The sequence below is a fragment of the Pseudophryne corroboree genome, chromosome 5, assembly GCF_028390025.1.
Source record: "Pseudophryne corroboree isolate aPseCor3 chromosome 5, aPseCor3.hap2, whole genome shotgun sequence".
Lineage (NCBI taxonomy): Eukaryota > Metazoa > Chordata > Amphibia > Anura > Myobatrachidae > Pseudophryne > Pseudophryne corroboree.
This window is the reverse complement of record NC_086448.1, coordinates 105826693-105847725: the sequence shown is the minus strand read 5'-3', so window position 1 is coordinate 105847725 and position 21033 is coordinate 105826693. Positions and strand designations below refer to the sequence as shown.

Here is a 21033-nt window from a genome sequence, read left to right as displayed (position 1 = left end):
GTATCTTAAACCCTCCTCCTCCCTGCTCACAAACGCCAGCAGGCCGTCAATCAAGCAACATCTGCGAACAACGCACATCTACGATCAAAATCTTTGACATGCGGGGAGACACCTCGCATGCCAGGTCCTTCCCCCGCGCAGACATACGAAAGCATTGCATGGCGATGATGTCGCACCCACGAGTAGTTCTCTGCCTACACAGCCTAGCTGTGGGTGCAGACGGCTACCCACCATGTTTTGGTCCGCATCGGCTGTGACATCACGCAGCCGCCGCGACCCACCTTGGCAATGGTCTGGACATCTCCATTGTCCAGACTGCGCACCCCCCCTCCCAAACGGTGCTGCAACGCCGTCCCAACGCCACCAACACCCCCCTGAACGCCCCGTGACCGCCTCTGCCTGTCAATCAGGCAGAGGCGATCGCACAAGTGAGATACCGTCGCATCTCACTGTGGGGCTTCTGCGCATGCGCACATTGCACTGGCCTCTAGCCTGTGCACACTGCCGCTGCAGCGACCAGGTCTGAATTAGGCCCTATGTAATAAGCAAAACCAGTGCTGGTGGCTGCCAAACATAAAATATGTGCACAAACAGAAGCAAATCTTATGGGCCCTACAGACATGGCGATACGCCGCCGAGCTGCCCGACCGCCAATACGGCAGGCGGGCGACCCGGCAGTGGGGGGGCAGTGACGGGGGAGTGAAGTTTCTTCACTCCCTCCGTTACTCGGCTCCATAGCAATGCATGCAAATATGGTCGAGATCGTCCATATTGGCCTACATGCACAGGCGACGGGGCACCAACGATGAACGAGTGCGGGGCCGCGCATCGTTCATCGCTGGTGCCTCCACACTGACAGATATGAACGGTATCTCGTTCATTAATGAACGAGATCGTTCATATCTTGCAGTGTTATCGCCCAGTGCGTAGGGCGCATTAGGCCTAATTCGGATCTGATCGCAGCAGCAAATTTGGCTAATGGGCAAAACCATGTGCACTGAAGGGGAGGGCAGATATAACATGTGCAGAGAGAGATAGATTTGGGTGGGGTGTGTTCAAGCTGAAATCTAAATTTCAGAGTAAAAATAAAGCAGCCAGTGTTTATCCTGCACAGAAACAAAATAACTAGAGATGTGCACCGGAATTTTTTCGGGTTGTGTGTTTTGGTTTTGGATTCGGTTCCACGGCCGAGATTTGGATTCGGACGCGTTTTGGCAAAAAATCCCTTAAAATTTTTTGTCGGATTTGGGTGTGTTTTGGACTCGGGTGGTTTTTTTTTTCAAAAACCCCTCAAAAACAGCTTAAATCATAGAATTTGGGGGTAATTTTGATCCTATTATAGTATTATTAACCCCAATAACCAGAATTTCCACTCATTTCCAGTCTATTCTGAACACCTCACAATATTATTTTTAGTCCTAAAATTTGCACTGAGGTCGCTGGATGTCTAAGCTAAGCGACCCAAGTGGGCGGCACAAACACCTGGCCCATCTAGGAGTGGCACTGCAGTGTCAGACAGGATGGCACTTAAAAAAATTGGCCCCAAACAGCACATGATGCAAAGATAAATAAAAAAAAAAGAGGTGCAAGATGGAATTGTCCTTGGGCCCTCCCACCCACCCTTATGTTGTATAAACAGGACATGCACACTTTAACAAACCCATCATTTCAGCCACAGGGTCTGCCACACGACTGTGGCTGAAATGACTGGTTGGTTTGGGCCCCCACCAAAAAAGAAGCAATCAATCTCTCCTTGCTCAAACTGGCTCTACAGAGGCAAGATGTCGACCTCACCATCATCCTCTGATTCCTCACCCCTTTCACTGTGTACATCCCCCTCCTCACAGAGTATTAATTTGTCCCCATCGGAATCCACCATCACAGGTCCCTGTGTACTTTCTGGAGGCAATTGCTGGTAAATGTCTCCATGGAGGAATTGATTATAATTAATTTTGATGAACATCATCTTCTCCACATTTTGTGGAAGTAGCCTCGTACGCCGATCGCTGACAAGGTGGCCAATTGCACTAAACACTCTTTCGGAGTACACACTGGAGGGGGGGGAAACTTAGGTAAAATTAAGCCAGTTTGTGCAAGGGCCTCCAAATTGCCTCTTTTTCCTGCCAGTATACATACGGACTGTCTGATGTGCCTACTTGGATGCTGTCACTCATATAATCCTCCACCATTCTTTCAATGGTGACAGAATCATATGCTGTGACAGTAGACGACATGTCAGTAATCGTTGGCAGGTCCTTCAGTCCGGACCAGATGTCAGTTTTTGCTCCTGACTGCCCTGCATCACCGCCAGCAGGTGGTTTTGGAAATCTGATCCTTTTCCTGGCAGCTCCAGTGGCGGTAGAAAATGAAGGAGGAGCTGTTGGCGGGTCACGTTATGCTTGACTTGACAAGTGTCTCACCAGCAGGTCTTTGAACATCTGCAGACTTGTGTCTGCCGGAAAGAGAGATACAACGTAGGCTTTAAACCTAGGATCAAGCATGGTGGCCAAAATGTAGTGCTCTGATTTCAACAGATTGACCACCCGTGAATCCTGGTTAAGCGAATTAAGGGCTCCATCCACAAGTCCCACATGCCTAGCGGAATCGCTCCGTTTTAGCTCCTCCTTCAATCTCTCCAGCTGCTTCTGCAAAAGCCTGATGAGGGGAATGACCTGACTCAGGCTGGCAGTGTCTGAACTGACTTCACGTGTGGCAAGTTCAAAGGGTTGCAGAGCCTTGCACAACGTTGAAATCATTCAGGAGTGTTTGCTGGTGCTCCAGTCTTCGGCACGCGGTGGCTGAATGGCGAAAGTGGCCCGCAATTCTTCGGGCCACCAACAGCATCTCTTGCATGCCCATGTCGTTTTAAAAAAAATTCTGCACCACCAAATTCATTGTATGTGCAAAACATGGGACGTGCTGGAATTTGCCCACATGTAATGCACGCACAATATTGGTGGCGTTGTCCGATGTCACAAATCCCCAGGAGAGTCCAATTGGGGTAAGCCAATCTGCGATGATGTTCCTCAGTTTCCGTAAGAGGTTGTCAGCTGTGTGCCTCTTATGGAAAGCGGTGATACAAAGCGTAGCCTGCCTAGGAACGAGTTGGCGTTTGCGAGATGCTGCTACTGGTGCCGCCGGCAATACATCTACCCAGTGGGCTGTCACAGTCATATAGTCCTGAGTCTGCCCTGCTCCACTTGTCCACATGTCCGTGGTTAAGTAGACATTGGGTACAACTGCATTTTTTAGGACACTGGTGACTCTTTTTCTGACGTCTGTGTACATTCTCGGTACCGCCTGCCAAGAGAAATGGAACCTAGATTGCATTTGGTACCGGGGACACACTACCTCAAGAAATTCTCTAAGTCCCTGTGAACTAACGGCGGATACCAGATGCACGTCTAACACCAACACGGCTGCCAAGGCCTGAGTTATCCGCTTTGCAGCAGGATGACTGCTGTGATATTTCATCTTCCTCGCAAAGGACTGTTGGACAGTCAATTGCTTACTGGAAGTAGTACAAGTGGTCTTCCGACTTTCCCTCTGGGATGAGGATCGACTCCCAGCAGCAACAACAGCAGAGCCAGCAGCAGTAGGCGTTACACTCAAGGATCCATCGGAGGAATCCCAGTCAGGAGAGGACTCATCAGACTTGCCAGTGACATGGCCTGCAGGACTATTGGCGTTCCTGTCTAAGGAGGAAATTGACACTGAGGGAGTTGGTGGTATGGTTTGCAGGAGCTTGGGTACAAGAGGAAGAAGGGATTTAGTTGTCAGTGGACTGCTTCCGCTGTCACCCAAAGTTTTTGAACTTGTCAATGACTTCTGATGAATGCGCTCCAGGTGACGTATAAGGGAGGATGTTCCTAAGTGGTAAACGTCCTTACCCCTACTTATTACAGCTTGACAAAGGCAACACATGGCTTGACACCTGTTGTCTGCATTTCTGGTAAAATAATTCCACACCGAAGAGGTGATTTTTTTTTGTATTTTGACCAGGCATGTCAATGGCCATATTCATCCCACAAACAACAGGTGTCTCCCCGGGTGCCTGACTTAAACAAACCACCTCTCCATCAGAATCCTCCTTGTCAATTTTCTCCTCAGCGCCAACAACACCCATATCCTCATCCTGGTGTACTTCAACAGTGACATCTTCAATTTGACTATCAGGAACTGGACTGTGGGTGCTCCTTCCAGCACTTGCAGGGGGTGTGCAAATGGTGGAAGGAGCCACCTCTTCCCGTCCAGTGTTGGGAAGGTCAGGCATCACAACCGACACAATTGGACTCTCCTTGGGATTTGTGATTTAGAAGAACACACAGTTCTTTGCTGTGCTTTTGCCAGCTTAACTCTTTTCATTTTTCTAGCGGGAGGATGAGTGCTTCCATCCTCATGTGAAGCTGAACCACTAGACATGAACATAGGCCAGGGCCTCAGCCATTCCTTGCCACTCCGTGTCGTAAATGGCATATTGGCAAGTTTACGCTTCTCCTCAGACGCTTTTAATTTAGATTTTTGGGTCATTTTACTGAACTTTTGTTTTTTGGATTTTACATGCTCTCTACTATGACATTGGGCATCGGCCTTGGCTGACGACGTTGATGGCATTTCATTGTCTCTGCCATGACTAGTGGCAGCAGCTTCAGCACTAGGTGAAAGTGGATCTTTATCTTTCCCTATTTTACCCTCCACATTTTTGTTCTCCATTTTTTAATGTGTGGAATTATATGCCAGTAAAATATCAATAGCAATGGCCTACTGTACTGTACTACTATATACTGGTGGTTACCAAAATGCTGCACTGTACTACTATATACCGCTCACAACAATGCAGCACAGATATGGATACTTGAAGTGACATGGAGCTGCAAGATACAGCAATGGCCTACTGTCATGTACTGCTATATACTGGTGGTCACCAAAATGCTGCACTGTACTACTATATACTGCTTACAACAATGCAGCACAGATATGGATACTAGAAGTGACACAGAGCTGCACGATACAGCAATGGCCTACTGTACTGTGGGGGTCATTCCGAGTCGTTCGCTCTGTAATTTTCTTTGCATCGCAGCGTTTTTCTGCTTAGTACGCATGCGCAATGTTCGCACTGCGACTGCGCCAAGTATTTTTGCTATAAAGATAGTTTTTTTACTCACGGCTTTTTCTTCGCTCCGGCGATCGTAATGTGATTGACAGGAAATGGGTGTTACTGGGCGGAAACACAGCGTTTTATGGGCGTGTGGATAAAAACGCTACCGTTTCCGGAAAAAACGCGGGAGTGGCTGGAGAAACGGGGGAGTGTCTGGGCGAACGCTGGGTGTGTTTGTGACGTCAAACCAGGAACGACAAGCACTGAACTGATCGCAGATGCCGAGTAAGTCTGAAGCTACTCTGAAACTGCTAAGTAGTTTGTAATCGCAATATTGCGAATACATCGTTCGCAATTTTAAGAAGCTAAGATTCACTCCCAGTAGGCGGAGGCTTAGCGTGTGTAACTCTGCTAAAATCGCCTTGCGAGCGAACAACTCGGAATGAGGGCCCGTACTACTATATACTGGTGGTCACCAAAATGCTGCACTGTTCTATACTACTCACAACAATGCAGCACAGATATGGATACTTGAAGTGACACGGAGCAGCAAGATACAACAATGGCCTACTGTACTGTACTGTACTACTATATACTGGTGGTCACCAAAATGCTGCACTGTTCTATACTACTCACAACAATGCAGCACAGATATGGATACTTGAAGTGACACGGAGCAGCAAGATACAACAATGGCCTACTGTACTGTACTACTATATACTGGTGGTCAACAAAATGCTGCACTGTACTACTATATACTGCTCACAACAATGCAGCACAGATATGGATACTAGAAGTGACACGGAGCTGCAAGATACAGCAATGGCCTACGGTACTGTACTGTACTACTATATACTGGTGGTCACCAAAATGCTGCACTGTACTACTATATACTGCTCACAACAATGCAGCACAGATATGGATACTAGAAGTGACACAGAGCTGCAAGATACAGCAATGGCATACTGTACTCTACTACTATATACTGGTGGTCACCAAAATGCTGCACTGTACTATACTACTCACAACAATGCAGCACAGATATGGATACTTGAAGTGACACGAAGCTGCAAGATACAGCAATGGCCTACTGTACTGTACTACTATATACTGGTGGTCACCAAAATGCTGCACTGTACTACTATATAGTATATACTGGTCACACAACAATGCAGCAGATATTGAGCACTGATCAGGATACTGTCTGACACGGAGCTGCAAGATACAGCAATGGCCTACTGTACTGTACTACTATAATATACTGGTGGTCACCACAATGCAGCACACTGAGCACAGATATTTGCAGCACACTGAGCACAGATATTGAGCTTTTCAGGCAGAGAACGTAGCCACGTCCTCTCCGCTCAATCTCCAATGTACGAGTGAAAATGGCGGCGACGCGCGGCTCTTTATATGGAATACGAATCTCGCGAGAATCCGACAGCGGGATGATGACGTTCGGGTTAACCGAGCAAGGCGGGATGATCCGAGGCTGCCTCGGACCCGTGAAAAACACGTGAAGTTCGGGGGGGTTCGGATCTCGACGAACCGAACCCGCTCATCTCTAAAAATACCCACCCAAATCTAACTCTCTCTGCACATGTTATATCTGTCTCCACTGCAGTTTTTGCCCATTAGCTAACAAATTTGCTGCTGCAATCAGATCTAAATTAGGCCCTTTATCCCTCACCACACAATTGAACCTAAGGAAGGTATTTAAACATAATTTACTTCATTTAAAATTTCTTTGTAAATATCCCAATAAGGGCCCTCATTCCGAGTTGTTCGCTCGCAAGCGGATTTTAGCAGATTTGCTCATGCTAAGCCGCCGCCTACTGGGAGTGAATCTTAGCATCTTAAAATTGCGAACGATGTATTCGCAATATTGCGATTACACACCTCGTTGCAGTTTCTGAGTAGCTCCAGACTTACTCGGCATCTGCGATCAGTTCAGTGCTTGTCGTTCCTGGTTTGACGTCACAAACACACCCATCGTTCGCCCAGACACTCCTCCGTTTCTCCGGCCACTCCTGCGTTTTTTCCGGAAACGGTAGCGTTTTTTCCCACACGCCCTTAAAACGGCCTGTTTCCGCCCAGTAACACCCATTTCCTGTCAATCACATTACGATCGCCAGAACGATGAAAAAGCCATGAGTAAAATTCCTAACTACATAGCAAATTTACTTGGCGCAGTCGCAGTGCGGACATTGCGCATGCGCATTAAGCGGATAATCGCTGCGATGCGAAGATTTTTACCGAGCGAACAACTCGGAATGAGGGCCAAGAAAACTTATGGCCTAGGGGTGCCGTGAAAAAAATTCCGACACTCTAGGGTGCCGTGACTCAAAAAAGTTTGGGAACTACTGCATTAATGTATTACAAGGTGCTCTATAAAGCATTTGCACTGCACTGAATGTAATGGTTGGATGGTGTAGGGCAGGTCTGGCCAAACCGGTTCTCAATATCTACCAACAGTTCATGTTTTCCAGGACTCCTGGAGATCTGTAGAATTGTCAGTTAGGAATGAAAGCAGCACATCTTAATTAGTAATAACTACACCTGTGCACTAGCTATGTGGTCTGGAAAATGAACTATTAGTAGATCTCGAGGACTGGTTTGGCCAGCCCTGGTGTAGGGGCAGAGCTTATAGCCTTGGGTGTTTCTGCCAATCCTGTTTGTGTACGATAAGAAATACTTTCTGATGCAGAGATGATTTGTATTGTAAGTGTTCGACTAGAAATCAAAGGGGAGATGTATCAATCAATGCAAAGAGTGGAGAAGTGGACGAATGCAGAAAGAGCCCATAGCAACTAATCAACTTCGAGGTAGCATTTATCATGTTAAATACATACATTTTATAAAATGATGGATAGAATCTGATTGGTTGCTCTGGACAACTTCTCCACCCTTTACAGTGCTTGATACACCTTTCCCAAAGACACCATCTCTAGGAAACACCCCTTCTTCTCTAATTCACCTAACCCTGTTCTATTAAATGCACTTCCATCCAAATTGATTGCTGCTTTGCAAATACAGCTTTGTTCCAAACTGAGTCTCTCATCCAGGGGTAACAGCTCTCCCCTAGGGATGGAAGTTCTCATCCAGACAGGAAGCTCTCATCCAAGGGTGGAAGTTCTCATCCAAGGGTGGTAGCTCTCATCCAGACAGGAAGCTCTCATCCAGGGTGAAAGCTCTCATCTAGAGAGGAATCTCTCATCCAGGGGTGAAAGCTCTCATCCAGGAAGAGAAGCTCTCATCCAGGGGTGAAAGCTGTCATCCAGACAGGAAGCATTTATCCAGGGGTGGAAGCTTTCACCCAGGGAGGATACACTGTGTATATTATAGGTTTAAAAGGATATGCACATATGCAGCCTATGTGAATTTCCAGTTCTTTAAATAAACATTTCAGTGACAGCGTTAATATATACTGCGGACACAAGGCGCATCTTATTACCATATACGCTAATAGCGAGCTGAACGTCGCAGCACTATTTCCCTTAAGAGAAAGCAAGTACTCACACACATAGTATACTGAGGTCCAACGCTCATAGATATATATATATATATATATGTATCTGATATTAAAAGGTATGTATACAAAATAACATATGTACAGTATATCATTCAGTACAACATGTGTAAGCCTAGGTAAGTGGTACAGAATTAGTTACAAAAGAAACAGATACAGCCAGTATACATCACCCTATGCTCAGTGGACAGTCATCTCCATGTCTTCCTCACAGCAACTAACTAACTATGCTTTAGAAAACTGCATATATCAAACAGTGGGAATTAACAGGTGGTTGGTTTCGGTCTCCTTCCATTGGCCCAGGAGAGGGAGGTTTCTCATTCATTGTGTGTTATTGGTCAGTTCATATGTAAGCAATGTCAAGTTTGAAGATGCAGGTAAAGGGATTAACCACAGGTTTCTCAGGAAGTCCTTTATTCTCTTAGAATGTGACTTTATATTCATACATTTGGTCATAACTAATCATTGCAATGTGCTACAATTTACCCATAGCTATCAGATTAATCCACACATTCTTCTGACCATTTTGACACTAAGCATGATATAATTAACTTGTTCCATCCCAATATTACATATATATCTGATTTTACACTCTATTATATAAATACCATAAAATACAAGTCTGGTGCTGGACATGTTTTGTCTATGTGTAATTTATGTGTTGTATGAAATATATGTCTGTGTGCGTCTTTATGGCGTTTCTCAGTGATTGCGCCTTTTACCGTATATATACACCCACCACGCTGCAACACGCATGCCATGCGACTCTATGCATGATGTATGGTAAAGAAGCATGGTGCATCCATATACGTCAATTGCGTCCTTACGCCACCATATTGTCTTCTTTTTCCGACTTCGACACCTCCCTGGTGGTCCCCATTGCCAAATGCTGAGACAGAGCATTTTATGGGTAGGGATGAGTTGAGCCCAAAATTACTTACTTTTTAATTTTTTACATACGTATCCCCTGTAAGACAAGCAATAAATGTTGTTCCACGTCCCTTCTGTGGCATGTACTTCCACACACAGTTCCTCCTCTTGCTCGGATGGTTCACCGGTTTTCCAGTTCACAAAGTCCAATGGCGTATTGTCCAACCAGAGCCACTTTTCTAGAAGTACACACAGATATTTCCTAATTTAATAGTATTTTAATGACATCTCACCCTGTCAAAGTCGAAAAATATTGCAGAACACACACCACGTACAAACTGCACATACATGCCCACTGCGCGTGCACTTGTTCTGCCGGGCGTGCACATATCCGCAATTTGCGTATGGTCGCTCCCGCAGTCCTGCGCATCGGCGCGTGGTATGGGTATTTACGGCAGAGTTTATGTACTCATGGAGAGCCATCAAAACACATTACGTATTTAATTCAAATAGTGCACATTGTACACATAGTCTCCTTGCACCACATCAGAAAGTTATAGCTGTTTAAATGGTTGCAGAACAAAGGGATTCACCTTTACAGGATAAGAGGGGACAGACTAAGGTGATAAGGTGGTATTTGGTATCCAGCTGTAGGGTATTTTAAGGGTAACATTACGGTGTTGGTCTGCGGAAGATCGCATGTTCCTGCGGATAGTTATGTGCAGAAGCAGAATATAGACATAAACTGCATTTACTGTATATTATGTATGTGGCGGGAATCCAGAGGAGACCACCCACAAGAGCAGTTGAGAAAGACATCGCCTACCTTTTCAAATCAACCTATGACCTCTCCTGTACTGTAAAAGTGCATTCCTGTGTCCAATGGACAAAGGGATTACAGTATCCATTGTATTGCTTTTGGAAGAATTGTATAAATAAAGTCTGCTGCAGCCCGGCCACACACAAGACTCACAACGTTATCTATTTGATGACGGAGGACCGGACCGGGAAGCGCACGCGAATATACTCACGTATGTACATTGACCTGTAGCCATTATTCTGTTATATATTGTCTTGTATTGTAGTGTATAATTTGTATTGTAAACCCCCTTTCAGAAATAATCCACTGTGGTGTCGGAACCCAGCGGTAAAATCACAATTGGTGTCGTGTGCCCATTGCCCTGCTAAGGTTTAAAGTGTATTATTATTATTGCATTGCATTGCTGTAGAAGGTTTAAAGTGTATCTCTGGGTGTGTACGCGCTGTGAGTACTTTGTACCATCAGCACGGCGTGTGTACGCATGGTCCGTACACTGTACGGGACTATGTACGCTAATAGCGTAAAAGGTGCGTAGAGTGTGAATTAGGTATAGCGGCAGCAGCGGCTAAAGGTTTATTTACGGTGTGTTTAAGGTATAGCTTTTATACCTGTAAAAATAATCAGCATTATCAATTGGGGGCATCGTCCGATTTTCCACATTTTTACTTCTTAACAGGTCACAAGCAGACATAATCTATCAGCATAAGGGTGGACAGGGATCCTACGTATTCTTTTCTTGGTCGGTGGATACACTGAAAACCCTACTTAATTGCTGATTAGATGGTGTCTGCTCTGTATGGTTTGTAGGGATGCTGGTAAGAACTCGGAAGGTAAGCAGAAAAAAAAGCTATTTAAAATCTGTGAATTTATTTTTGGCGCCAAATGCGTACACAACAAAAGCGTACACCCATACTCTGTGCATACTCTCCCACATTGTTGCCATAACATTCAGATTACTAGATTCATAATATAAATATTAAGGAAGTAAGTGTAAAACACAAACGCAGTCTGGCCTAGTTATAAAGGTTTATACAGAAAAGAAACTGTGTGGCGTGTTCAGTGAGCGATTATAGTTAATATTGCTCACATTTATAGAAATTGTGTGAGTTGTTTTATTGCGTCCGCACATTGGTACACGTGGTACGGAACGTGAGGACAGCGTACAAAAAACGTGCACGTAGCGCAAGGCCGCACACGTGGCATTAAGGTACGCACGGTTGCGTAATTACGCAAGCTTGCGTAGCATTGTGTGCGCATAATAAAACCACACGATAGTTCGTATAGTTTAAAGGTGGGATAGTAGCCACGCTACAATAACACAAGATTGCCCAGTTTCCAAAGTTTAGTATAAAACCCTTATTTACTGTATTGCCTCTAGGAGTAAAGCTGCTTGTCTGAATGATAATTTTCTGTACAGAAAAATAAAGTGTGTCTGAGTGAGCGAGTGCAGGAGTGAGTGGATACTGAACCCAAGAACTAGGTGGACTAGATGGACTGCTAGGTGGTCTAGGTGTACACACTGGGTTAGTAGAGACCCGGTGGCGTAGGGTTCGCAACCCTGCGTTATTAAAAAAAGTGGACTAGGTGGTCTTGGTGGACTGAGTGGTATCCCATACAACTCTAGGTGGTCTACTAGGTGGTCTACAACAATCGTAGGGCATATAGATGACTAGTATCTATAGGCTGTGCTATTGCATCACATGTCCGTTTGTTCTGCATAGCGCAACGTGATATTTTTGTGTCACATTTGCTGTGGAAGAGCATACGCAGACGTGATTGTATAGACATAGGGGTTTTTCTTTGATAACTTCGGGAAATCTCCCTGGTGGGCTTCACTGGAAAGGGTGAAGGATAGTTATCTAATTTCTCTGTTTTTCACCCTACAAACAATTCCAGTTGAAAGATACCGAAAAGGAAATTTTCACTGCCTCTCTCAGGAAAATATTCCAAACAGAACTTCCACCGAAAGAAATTACGGTGTAAGGTTTGATAGGAGCCCTAAGTTGGGTACATTGCGATCTGCTATCAACAGTGTATCGTTGTATTGGCCAGCGTGGGCGCGAGCGAGTGGAAGGTGCTCAGGTATACTTCCACCGTCTACTTATATTGAGTATTTGGGTGTTTGTGGGAATTTTTTAAAAGGTATTAGAAGAGACCCACAAATATGGGAGCCAGTTGCTCAAGTAAGAGACGTTTAGACAGGGTTCAGGCAGAATTGTGGCCAAAAGGCCCAGCAAGGTTTATCATGTGTGAAAAATATGGTTCACACACACAGAAGGTTTATGCAATGAGTGGATATGTATGACCAACAATGATAGGGTACCATTCCCTAGAGTGGGCAGCTTTGAACCAGAGGTATTACAGAACTTAAGGTTAAAGATATGTCTGATAAAATCCAAGAAACAAAGGATTAAACATACAGTTTAAATTTATGGCAACAGGAGGGGGATATGCAAAAGGAATTAGCTCGCGCAGCAGGTTCCAAACCTAGCGGAAAAACAATGGCGACGGCACCACCACCACCATATATTGTTGGGGAGAAAATGGCTACAGGCAATGATACATTGGTACAGAATAAGAGTGTAATTGCAAAATGTACTAACCCTAACCCTTGCCAGTTGTACCCTGTTTTAAATTTTTCCCAGGATTGCGAACAAGAAGATGAGCCCAGCACGATATCGGCACTCTCTCTAGCAGCCATCATACAAGACACTCAGGTGGGCACGGCCCAACCAACAAGAGCAGTAGTCAGGCCCCCTAGCGGAGGGATAAGTGAGGTCGTGTCCACAGGTAAGTACGGTACCGTACATTATGCAGAAACCATAGCACCCCACATTGTAGAATCAAACCAGAATGATGTAATTGAATTAAATCCTGTCAGGGTGATTGCAGTCCCCAATGGGAAGACTGACGCTCAGGGAGTCACTCCCATCAGGAACATTGCCATGCATTGTCCCTGGTCCGGACAGAATTGAGGTCAATTATGTCAGAATTTCCCGATCCTAGAAAGGATCTAGTCGCATGCCAGAGGTTCATTAAAGAGTTAGGTAACGCCACCGAACCCACAAACAAAGATTGGCGAACAGTGCTACGGGTATGTTTACCCTCCAATATTGACCCCGCAAAGTTCATAACTGATTGCAATTTAGACGAAGAAGTACCTATCACTGATGAGTACACTCAGGAGAAGGTACGACAAATCAATCTGCAATTAGGAATATATTTCCCTACTGTTGTCAAATGGAATAAAATCTTTTCCATAAGACAAAAGGAAGGTGAAACGGCATCCAAATATTTCCATCAAGCACTGCAGGAAATGACTAGATACACTGGGATCGAGGACATTAGAGACAATGCACATCATAGGGAGGTAGCTGTTTCAGTATTAATGGACGGGTTGAAGGAGGCACTCAGAACAAGGGTACAGACCTCTCTACCAAACTGGAGAGGTATCTCAGTGGCTGCATTGAGAGAGTCCGCTGTCGAGCATGATAGGAACATCATTAAACACAGGGAGTCACAGGGGGAAAAACTGATGACGGTAAGTATACAGGCCCTTACGGAAAAACCCCATCAGCCGAAAACTCGGACCCCTGTTGTTTGGGACAGACCTAGAACATGCTACATTTGTAGGAAGGAAGGGCATTTTGCCAAAGACTGTAGGACTGGTTGAGCGCATAACCAAGATAGAACCCTAGACAGAGAATACGAACCACACTACTACTCACATAATTGGGATCAGGGACCACATAGGAGAAGTTACGAGCCACATGCAGGGGAAACAAGGAGGTACCCCCCAAGGAGAGATGGGCAGACCTCTGGAAATTCTCAGCTACCTCCCCCACATATCGTAGCTGCCAACGCGCTGCAGGAGGGTCTCGCCACACAATAGGGGTTGGGCCACACCTGTAGTCTGCAGCCAGTGAAGTTGATTGCTAGCCTTGGTAGTGAACCTGAGGTCACGGTTGATGTAGCTGGTGTACCATTACCTTTTCTTGTAGACACAGGGGCGGCTAGGTCAGTGTTAAATTCAACTGTAGGTATGAAAACCACGGGTAAAACAATTTCGGCAATGGGAGTAACAGGAATAGTGCAACACTACCCTTTGAGTAGACCTGCAGAGATTACGATAGGGCCCTTGCAAACCAAGCATTCTTTTTTGCTGGCTGCAGCGGCTCCGACTAACCTGCTTGGAAGAGATTTATTGTGTAAAATGCGGTGTGTCATATACTGTACTCCTGAGGGTGTCTTCTTGGATATACCTGAGAATCACGTTCAGGAAGTGCAAGATATATTAGACACCCCTCAAAGGCTAATGTCGCATTCTGCTGTTATAGACAAGTGTCCATCAAAGGTAGAGGAAATGATCTCACAAATACCGGGTTCCCTTTGGACCAAAGATGGACAAGACACTGGATTGATGGCGAATGTAGCTCCGGTAGTAGTGCAAGTAAAAGACGGTAGGATAGCTCCAAAAATCCCTCAGTATCCTCTGAAGCCAGAGGAAGAATTAGGAGTGTACCCCGTCATAGAGCGATTGCTACAACAGGGCATAATAGTCAGGACGTTCAGCACTGCCAATAGTCCCATCTTCCCTGTGAAAAAGAGTGGGGGGAGGGGTTACAGGCTAGTGCAGGATCTAAGGGGGATAAACAAGATAGTTGAGAGCCAATTCCCCGTAGTGCCCAATCCAGCTGTCATCCTCATGCAAATTCCCCCTACTGCAAAATTTTTCACTGTCATTGACCTCTGTTCTGCCTTTTTTTCTGTCCCTCTGCACCCTGACAGCCAATACCTCTTTTCATTTACATACAGGGGAGTACAGTACACCTGGACTCGCCTACCCCAAGGTTTCATTGACAGCCCAAGTATTTTCTCCCAGACTTTGCATGACTGTTTACAATCCTTTCAACCTGAGAGCGGGTCAGTATTAATACAGTATGTCGATGACTTATTGCTGTGTTCTGATTCACTCGAATCGTCCTTGAAAGACACGAAACAGCTCCTGTTTCACCTTTCTAATACGGGACACAAGGTTTCAAAGGATAAGTTGCAGCTGTGCCAGACCAGGGTAAAATATTTGGGACATTGCTTGACACAAGGACTTAGACATCTCACCGCTGATAGAATACAGGCGATTCGCGACATGACCCTGCCACAAACCCAGCAACAGATCCGCACTTTCCTTGGAATGTCTGGGTACTGCCGAAACTGGATCCCAGGATTCTCCATACTGGCTTTACCTTTGCAAGAAATGGTCTCCTCGAACAAACCAGATCGGATCTCGCACACAGATGAGTCCGAATTGGCCTTTGAGAGTCTCAAACAGTGCCTATCACAGGCACCTGCATTAGGTATGCCAGATTATGGGAAGCCTTTTGAATTATATGGTACAGAAAGTGCAGGGTGCGCAGCAGGAGTCTTAACCCAGAGACATGGTGATGCCAGCAGGCCGGTAGCTTACTACAGTGCACAGTTGGACACCGTAGCACGGTCTCTCCCCACATGCTTGCGAAGTGTTGCAGCGATAGCTTTGCTAGTAAGTAAAAGCGAAGACGTAGTGTTAGGACACAACCTGACCATCCATACACCTCATGCAGTATCAGACTTACTGAACTCCGCCCAAACCAGACATGTCTCATCGGCACGGTTTACAAAGTGGGAATTAGCACTAATGGCCCCTGTAAACATCACCATAAAGAGATGCAGCGCACTAAATCCTGCAACTTATCTCCCGGGTGTGCCTGGACAGGCACAAAGGGTGGAGGATGAGAATGATGGTGAAGGAGGATTTAGTACAGATACTGATACGCATGATTGTATGGAATACCTGAATCAGACTTTCACTGCGAGACCTGACATCAGTGACAACCCACTGGAAGGCATAGACTTTACCTTTTACACTGACGGTAGTTGCCACAGACAGACGGACTCGGGAGACTTGTGTACTGGATACGCAGTTGTAGACGACAGAGGTATCATAGAAGCTGAACTCCTGGGCCCACCGCACTCAGCACAAGTTGCTGAGCTGGTCGCCCTAACCAGAGCGTGTGAATTGGCCAAGGGTAAGTCAGCTAATATATACACAGATTCTAGGTATGCCTTTGGAGTAGTGCCTGATTTCCGGGCCCTATGGCGCCTCAAAAATTTCATGACGGCAGCTGGCACACCTGTAGCGCATGCATCCCACATAAAAAGGCTTCTAACAGCGATACAAGAACCTGACATAGTGGCAGTTATCAAGTGCAAAGCACACACTTACAACCAAGACCCAATCTCACTTGGTAACAGCCGGGCAGACAAAGCAGCTAAATCAGCAGCCAGCACCCCCATACAAACGAACATCACATCACTGATGACATTCAACACAATCAACACACAAAAATTAATTGAAATGCAAAATTTGTGTTCTCTCCAGGAAAAGGCAGTCTGGAGGTCAAAGGGGTATGGCCAGGAGTCCTCAGGACTCTGGACAGGTGGACACGGTAAGCCAGTGGCCCCCAGAGCATATCTTCCAAGCTTAGCTGAGGCGGCACATGGTCTGACTCATCTGGGTAAAGAGGGTATGTGTAAGCTGGTGAGAGCCTACTGGGGTGCGCCAGGATTCTCTTCTCATGCGGGTAAGAGAGCAATGACATGTCTTACTTGCTTGAGGAAGAATATTGGAAAGTCAATACCAACAGAACCATCCCATATCCCTCCGACAGACGGCCCTTTTCAGGTAATACAAATTGATTTCATACAGTTACCACCCTGTAGGAATTTAAAATATGTGTTAGTCTGTATTGATGTATTTTCCAATTGGGTAGAAGCGTTCCCTGCTGCCACAAATACTGCTACGTTCACTGCAAAGAAAATTGTGCAGGAATTTGTGTGTAGATATGATATCCCTAGAATAATTGAAAGCGATAGGGGTACCCATTTTACAGGTGAAGTCTTTCAAGTAATGTGCAAACTGATGGGAATTAATAGCAAGCTGCATACTCCGTACCGACCACAGGCGAGGATGGATTTGTAGAATCTCAAGAGCAACACATCACTCGAGCAAAGGCGAGTATCAGAAAGCGATCTGGTAGTCAGGGAGCTCGGAGGCACTGTGAAGGGTTATTGGCTGAGGAAAATTGCATTTGTAGGAATTGTGAGAACATAGTCGAGGATGGGTGCATCCAGAGATGTCAGTCCAGCCTTAATATCAACATGGACCGTCATCCATTGAGTGATTACCACTCACTAGTGGGTAAGGTCTTAAACCAGACAGAATGCTGGGTGTGCTCACAAGTACCTCAAGGTCAGAGCAAGTCAGGATTAGTACCGTACCCTTTAGCAATAGATGAGGTACTCGAATTACGGGGTGGGAGACTGGTGGACAAGAAATTCAATATTTCTAGGCCCCCTAGTTTGAAGCTCCACCAGTATCATGTAGATAGATCCTTATTATGTTTCAATATTTCCAATTACCGAAAACCGGGAAATTGGGAAGTGACGTGGAATAACCTAACAATGGCCTTTTTGCACAGAGCTGATAGGATACCCATAGACTCTGAACTTGTACGCCAAATAGCCAACAATGGAAGGTATTTTCGGTATAGGTATACTCGATGAAGCAAGACCATGTGGGTTGGAGAAGTATCACTAGGGTACTGTGCTCATATCATCCAGCCTGATACTTGTACTGAGCAGATGGGAGAACTAGGGATTGGGTTTTTCACTTGGAAAGTTTGTAATACGGTAATGTCATATTCTGTCCCCTATGTTCTCCCCGATGATGCCTATTTCATATGTGGGAGGAAGGCGTATAAGTGGCTTGCCCCGAACTCAGAGGGATTGTGTTATGTTGGAAGAGTGTTGCCAGAGGTCATGACCATAACCCATGATAAGATGAAAGATGTTCACCGCAGTGCTCAGTCTCCTTATACTCATACTCACTATGAACACATCGTCAAGAGACACCTCATAGAGAGGACAGAGCACGTAGCCTCTGATTTGATCCACGAATCCACCGGGATTCAATTCCTTCTCGCATTAGACATCACTCGTACTGCCAGAGGAATTATAAATTATAGGTATATCCATGCGCTAGCGAACTTGATAGATAATATCACTGAGATGTATGACGACACCTTCAGGTATACGGGAAGGGAGTTACAAGCTTACAAGACGGAGCTGATTCAGCACAGGATGGTCCTAAATTATATCACAGCCGTGACGGGTGGGTACTGTGTTACTCTGGCAACTCAATATGGTGTGAAGTGCTGTACATATATCACGAACAGCACTGACGACCCCACGGAGATCATCGATCAAAAGATGCACGATATCTTGCAGTTGAAGTGGGAGTTCCAGAAGAGAAACAACCTTACCCTGACGGCTGTGGGTAATGAGCCCACTTACAGACCCTTAATACGGGATAAGAAGGATTTAATGTATACTTCGCAATACCTCGAAGCTTATCTAAAACATATACGGCACATGCTTTTTACTATCCCACTAGGTCATACATTTCCCGCCTACAACTCTCCTCCGACCATCCAATCGTCTGTAGATATTGTATTGATATTTTTCTGTTTAGTGATTAGTGGCAGTTATTGGTGACTGACAAAGGGTGGACTGTCAAAGTCGAAAAATATTGCAGAACACACACCACGTACAAACTTCACACACATGCCCACTGCGCGTGCACTTGTTCTGCCCTGCGTGCACATATCCGCAATTTGCGTATGGTCGCTCCCGCGGTCCTGCGTATCGGCGCGTGGCATGGGTATTTACGGCAGAGTTTATGTACGCATGGAGAGCCATCAAAACACATTACATATTTAATCCAAATAGTGCACATTGTACATATAGTCTCCTTGCACCACATCAGAAAGTTATAGCTGTTTAAATGGTTGCAGAACAAAGGGATTCACCTTTACAGGATAAGAGGGGACAGACTAAGGTTATAAGGTGGCATTTGGTATCCAGCTGTAGGGTATTTTAAGGGTAACATTCCGGTGTTGGTCTGCGGAAGATCGCATGTTCCTGCGGATAGTTATGTGCAGAAGCAGAATATAGATATAAACTGTATTTACTGTATATTATGTATGCGGCGGGAATCCAGAGGAGACCACCCACAAGAGCAGTTGAGAAAGACATCGCCTACCTTTTCAAATCAACCTATGACCTCTCCTGTACTGTAAAAGTGCATTCCTGTGTCCAATGGACATAGGGATTACAGTATCCATTGTATTGCTTTTGGAAGAATTGTATAAATAAAGCCTGCTGCAGCCCGGCCACACACAAGACTCACAACGTTATCTATTTGATGACAGAGGACTGGACCGGGAAGCACGCGCGAATATACTCACGTATGTCCATTGGCCTGTAGCCATTATTCTGTTATATATTGTCTTGTATTGTAGTGTATAATTTGTATTGTAAACCCCCTTTCAGAAATAATCCACTGTGGTGTCGGAACCCAGCGGTAAAATCACAATTGGTGTCGTGTGCTCATTGCCCTGCTAAGGTTTAAAGTGTATTATTATTATTGCATTGCATTGCTGTAGAAGGTTTAAAGTGTATCTCTGGGTGTGTACGTGCTGTGAGTACTTTGTACCGTCAGCGCGGCGTGTGTATGCAAAGTCCGTACACTGTACGGGACTCTGTACGCTAATAGCGTAAAAGGTGCGTAGAGTGTGAATTAAGTATAGCGGCCGCAGCGGCTAAAGGTTTAAAGTGTATTTACGGTGTGTTTAAGGTATAGCTTTTATTCCTGTAAAGATAATCAGCATTATCAACCCATAGGCAGTGCACTCTCTTTCGCGTATAGAGGAACAGCATGCCATACAATATTTATGTGGTCCGTCTTATGGGCATGTTATGAGATTTACGAGGGTGTATAGCTGTATTGGTTGTGATGGTGATCACAGTAGGTGCACAGTGAATGTGAAAGTGACTGTTAGGCCACATAGAGAATCCTTAAACAGGATTCTGGGTTTAGTGGTATCAAGCTGTGGGTAGTAGCAGATATCTGGGTGTCTCACTTCAGGTGCTTAGTTCTGCACATTTGTACACAGTAAAGATGGCTGCACATGTGCATCATCACATCAGGTCGGAGACTGCACCCCCGTAGAGACTCTGGCTCCTAGTACCCAGAATGTGCTAGTGCAAGTACAGAGGCAGTGCAGAGTGCCTGTCCTTCAATGATATCCAAGGAGCCCCTTAAGTAATTCCTTTTTGAGGTGTCTGTGGGCTAAACTGGCCACATATGCTGTAGTGCTGTATGCTCCAAAATTATCCCTGTGCTTGATAATATTCAGTTGAAAATACTATCGGGCACATTGGTAAAAGAGGTTGGAAGATGTCCACTATTTACCCATGCATGTGGTTACCTTGCAACCTTCTCCTAGTAAAGACAGAAGGGACACAATGCTGGGTATGTGCTCAACATAGGCTAAACCAGTCCAATGTGGCCACCTACCTGTGTGGCCAAATTGGACACTGGCCCTATTGCGACACGTGCTACACATGGCCAGATTGTGCTATTTCAAGATGTGCAATTAAAATAGCAATGTTTGTGAAAGGCTACTGTACCTTCTAAATTCTTATAAAGTCCCAACCAAAATGTGGTCACTTTGTCCTGGAGTGCCTCCAGATGGTGGTGTATGAAATCTGACTCAACCGAATCTTCAATTGACAGTAAATTGCCTCCTACAAAAAAACAACACAAAAAAAACAATT

General features: G+C 45.4%; 1 protein-coding gene across 1 annotated transcript in view; it reads right to left on the bottom strand.

Annotated features, from left to right (window-relative positions):
* LOC134927295 (macrophage mannose receptor 1-like) overlaps window positions 1-21033 on the bottom strand; it is a 425485-nt gene that overhangs the window by 6694 nt on the left and 397758 nt on the right. The window contains exons 27-28 of the mRNA XM_063921541.1: window positions 20887-21003; window positions 9569-9736 (exon numbers count right to left, since the gene is read on the bottom strand). Of these exons, the coding sequence (XP_063777611.1) occupies window positions 9569-9736; window positions 20887-21003 (285 nt within the window). The remainder of the gene's footprint in view (window positions 1-9568; window positions 9737-20886; window positions 21004-21033) is intronic.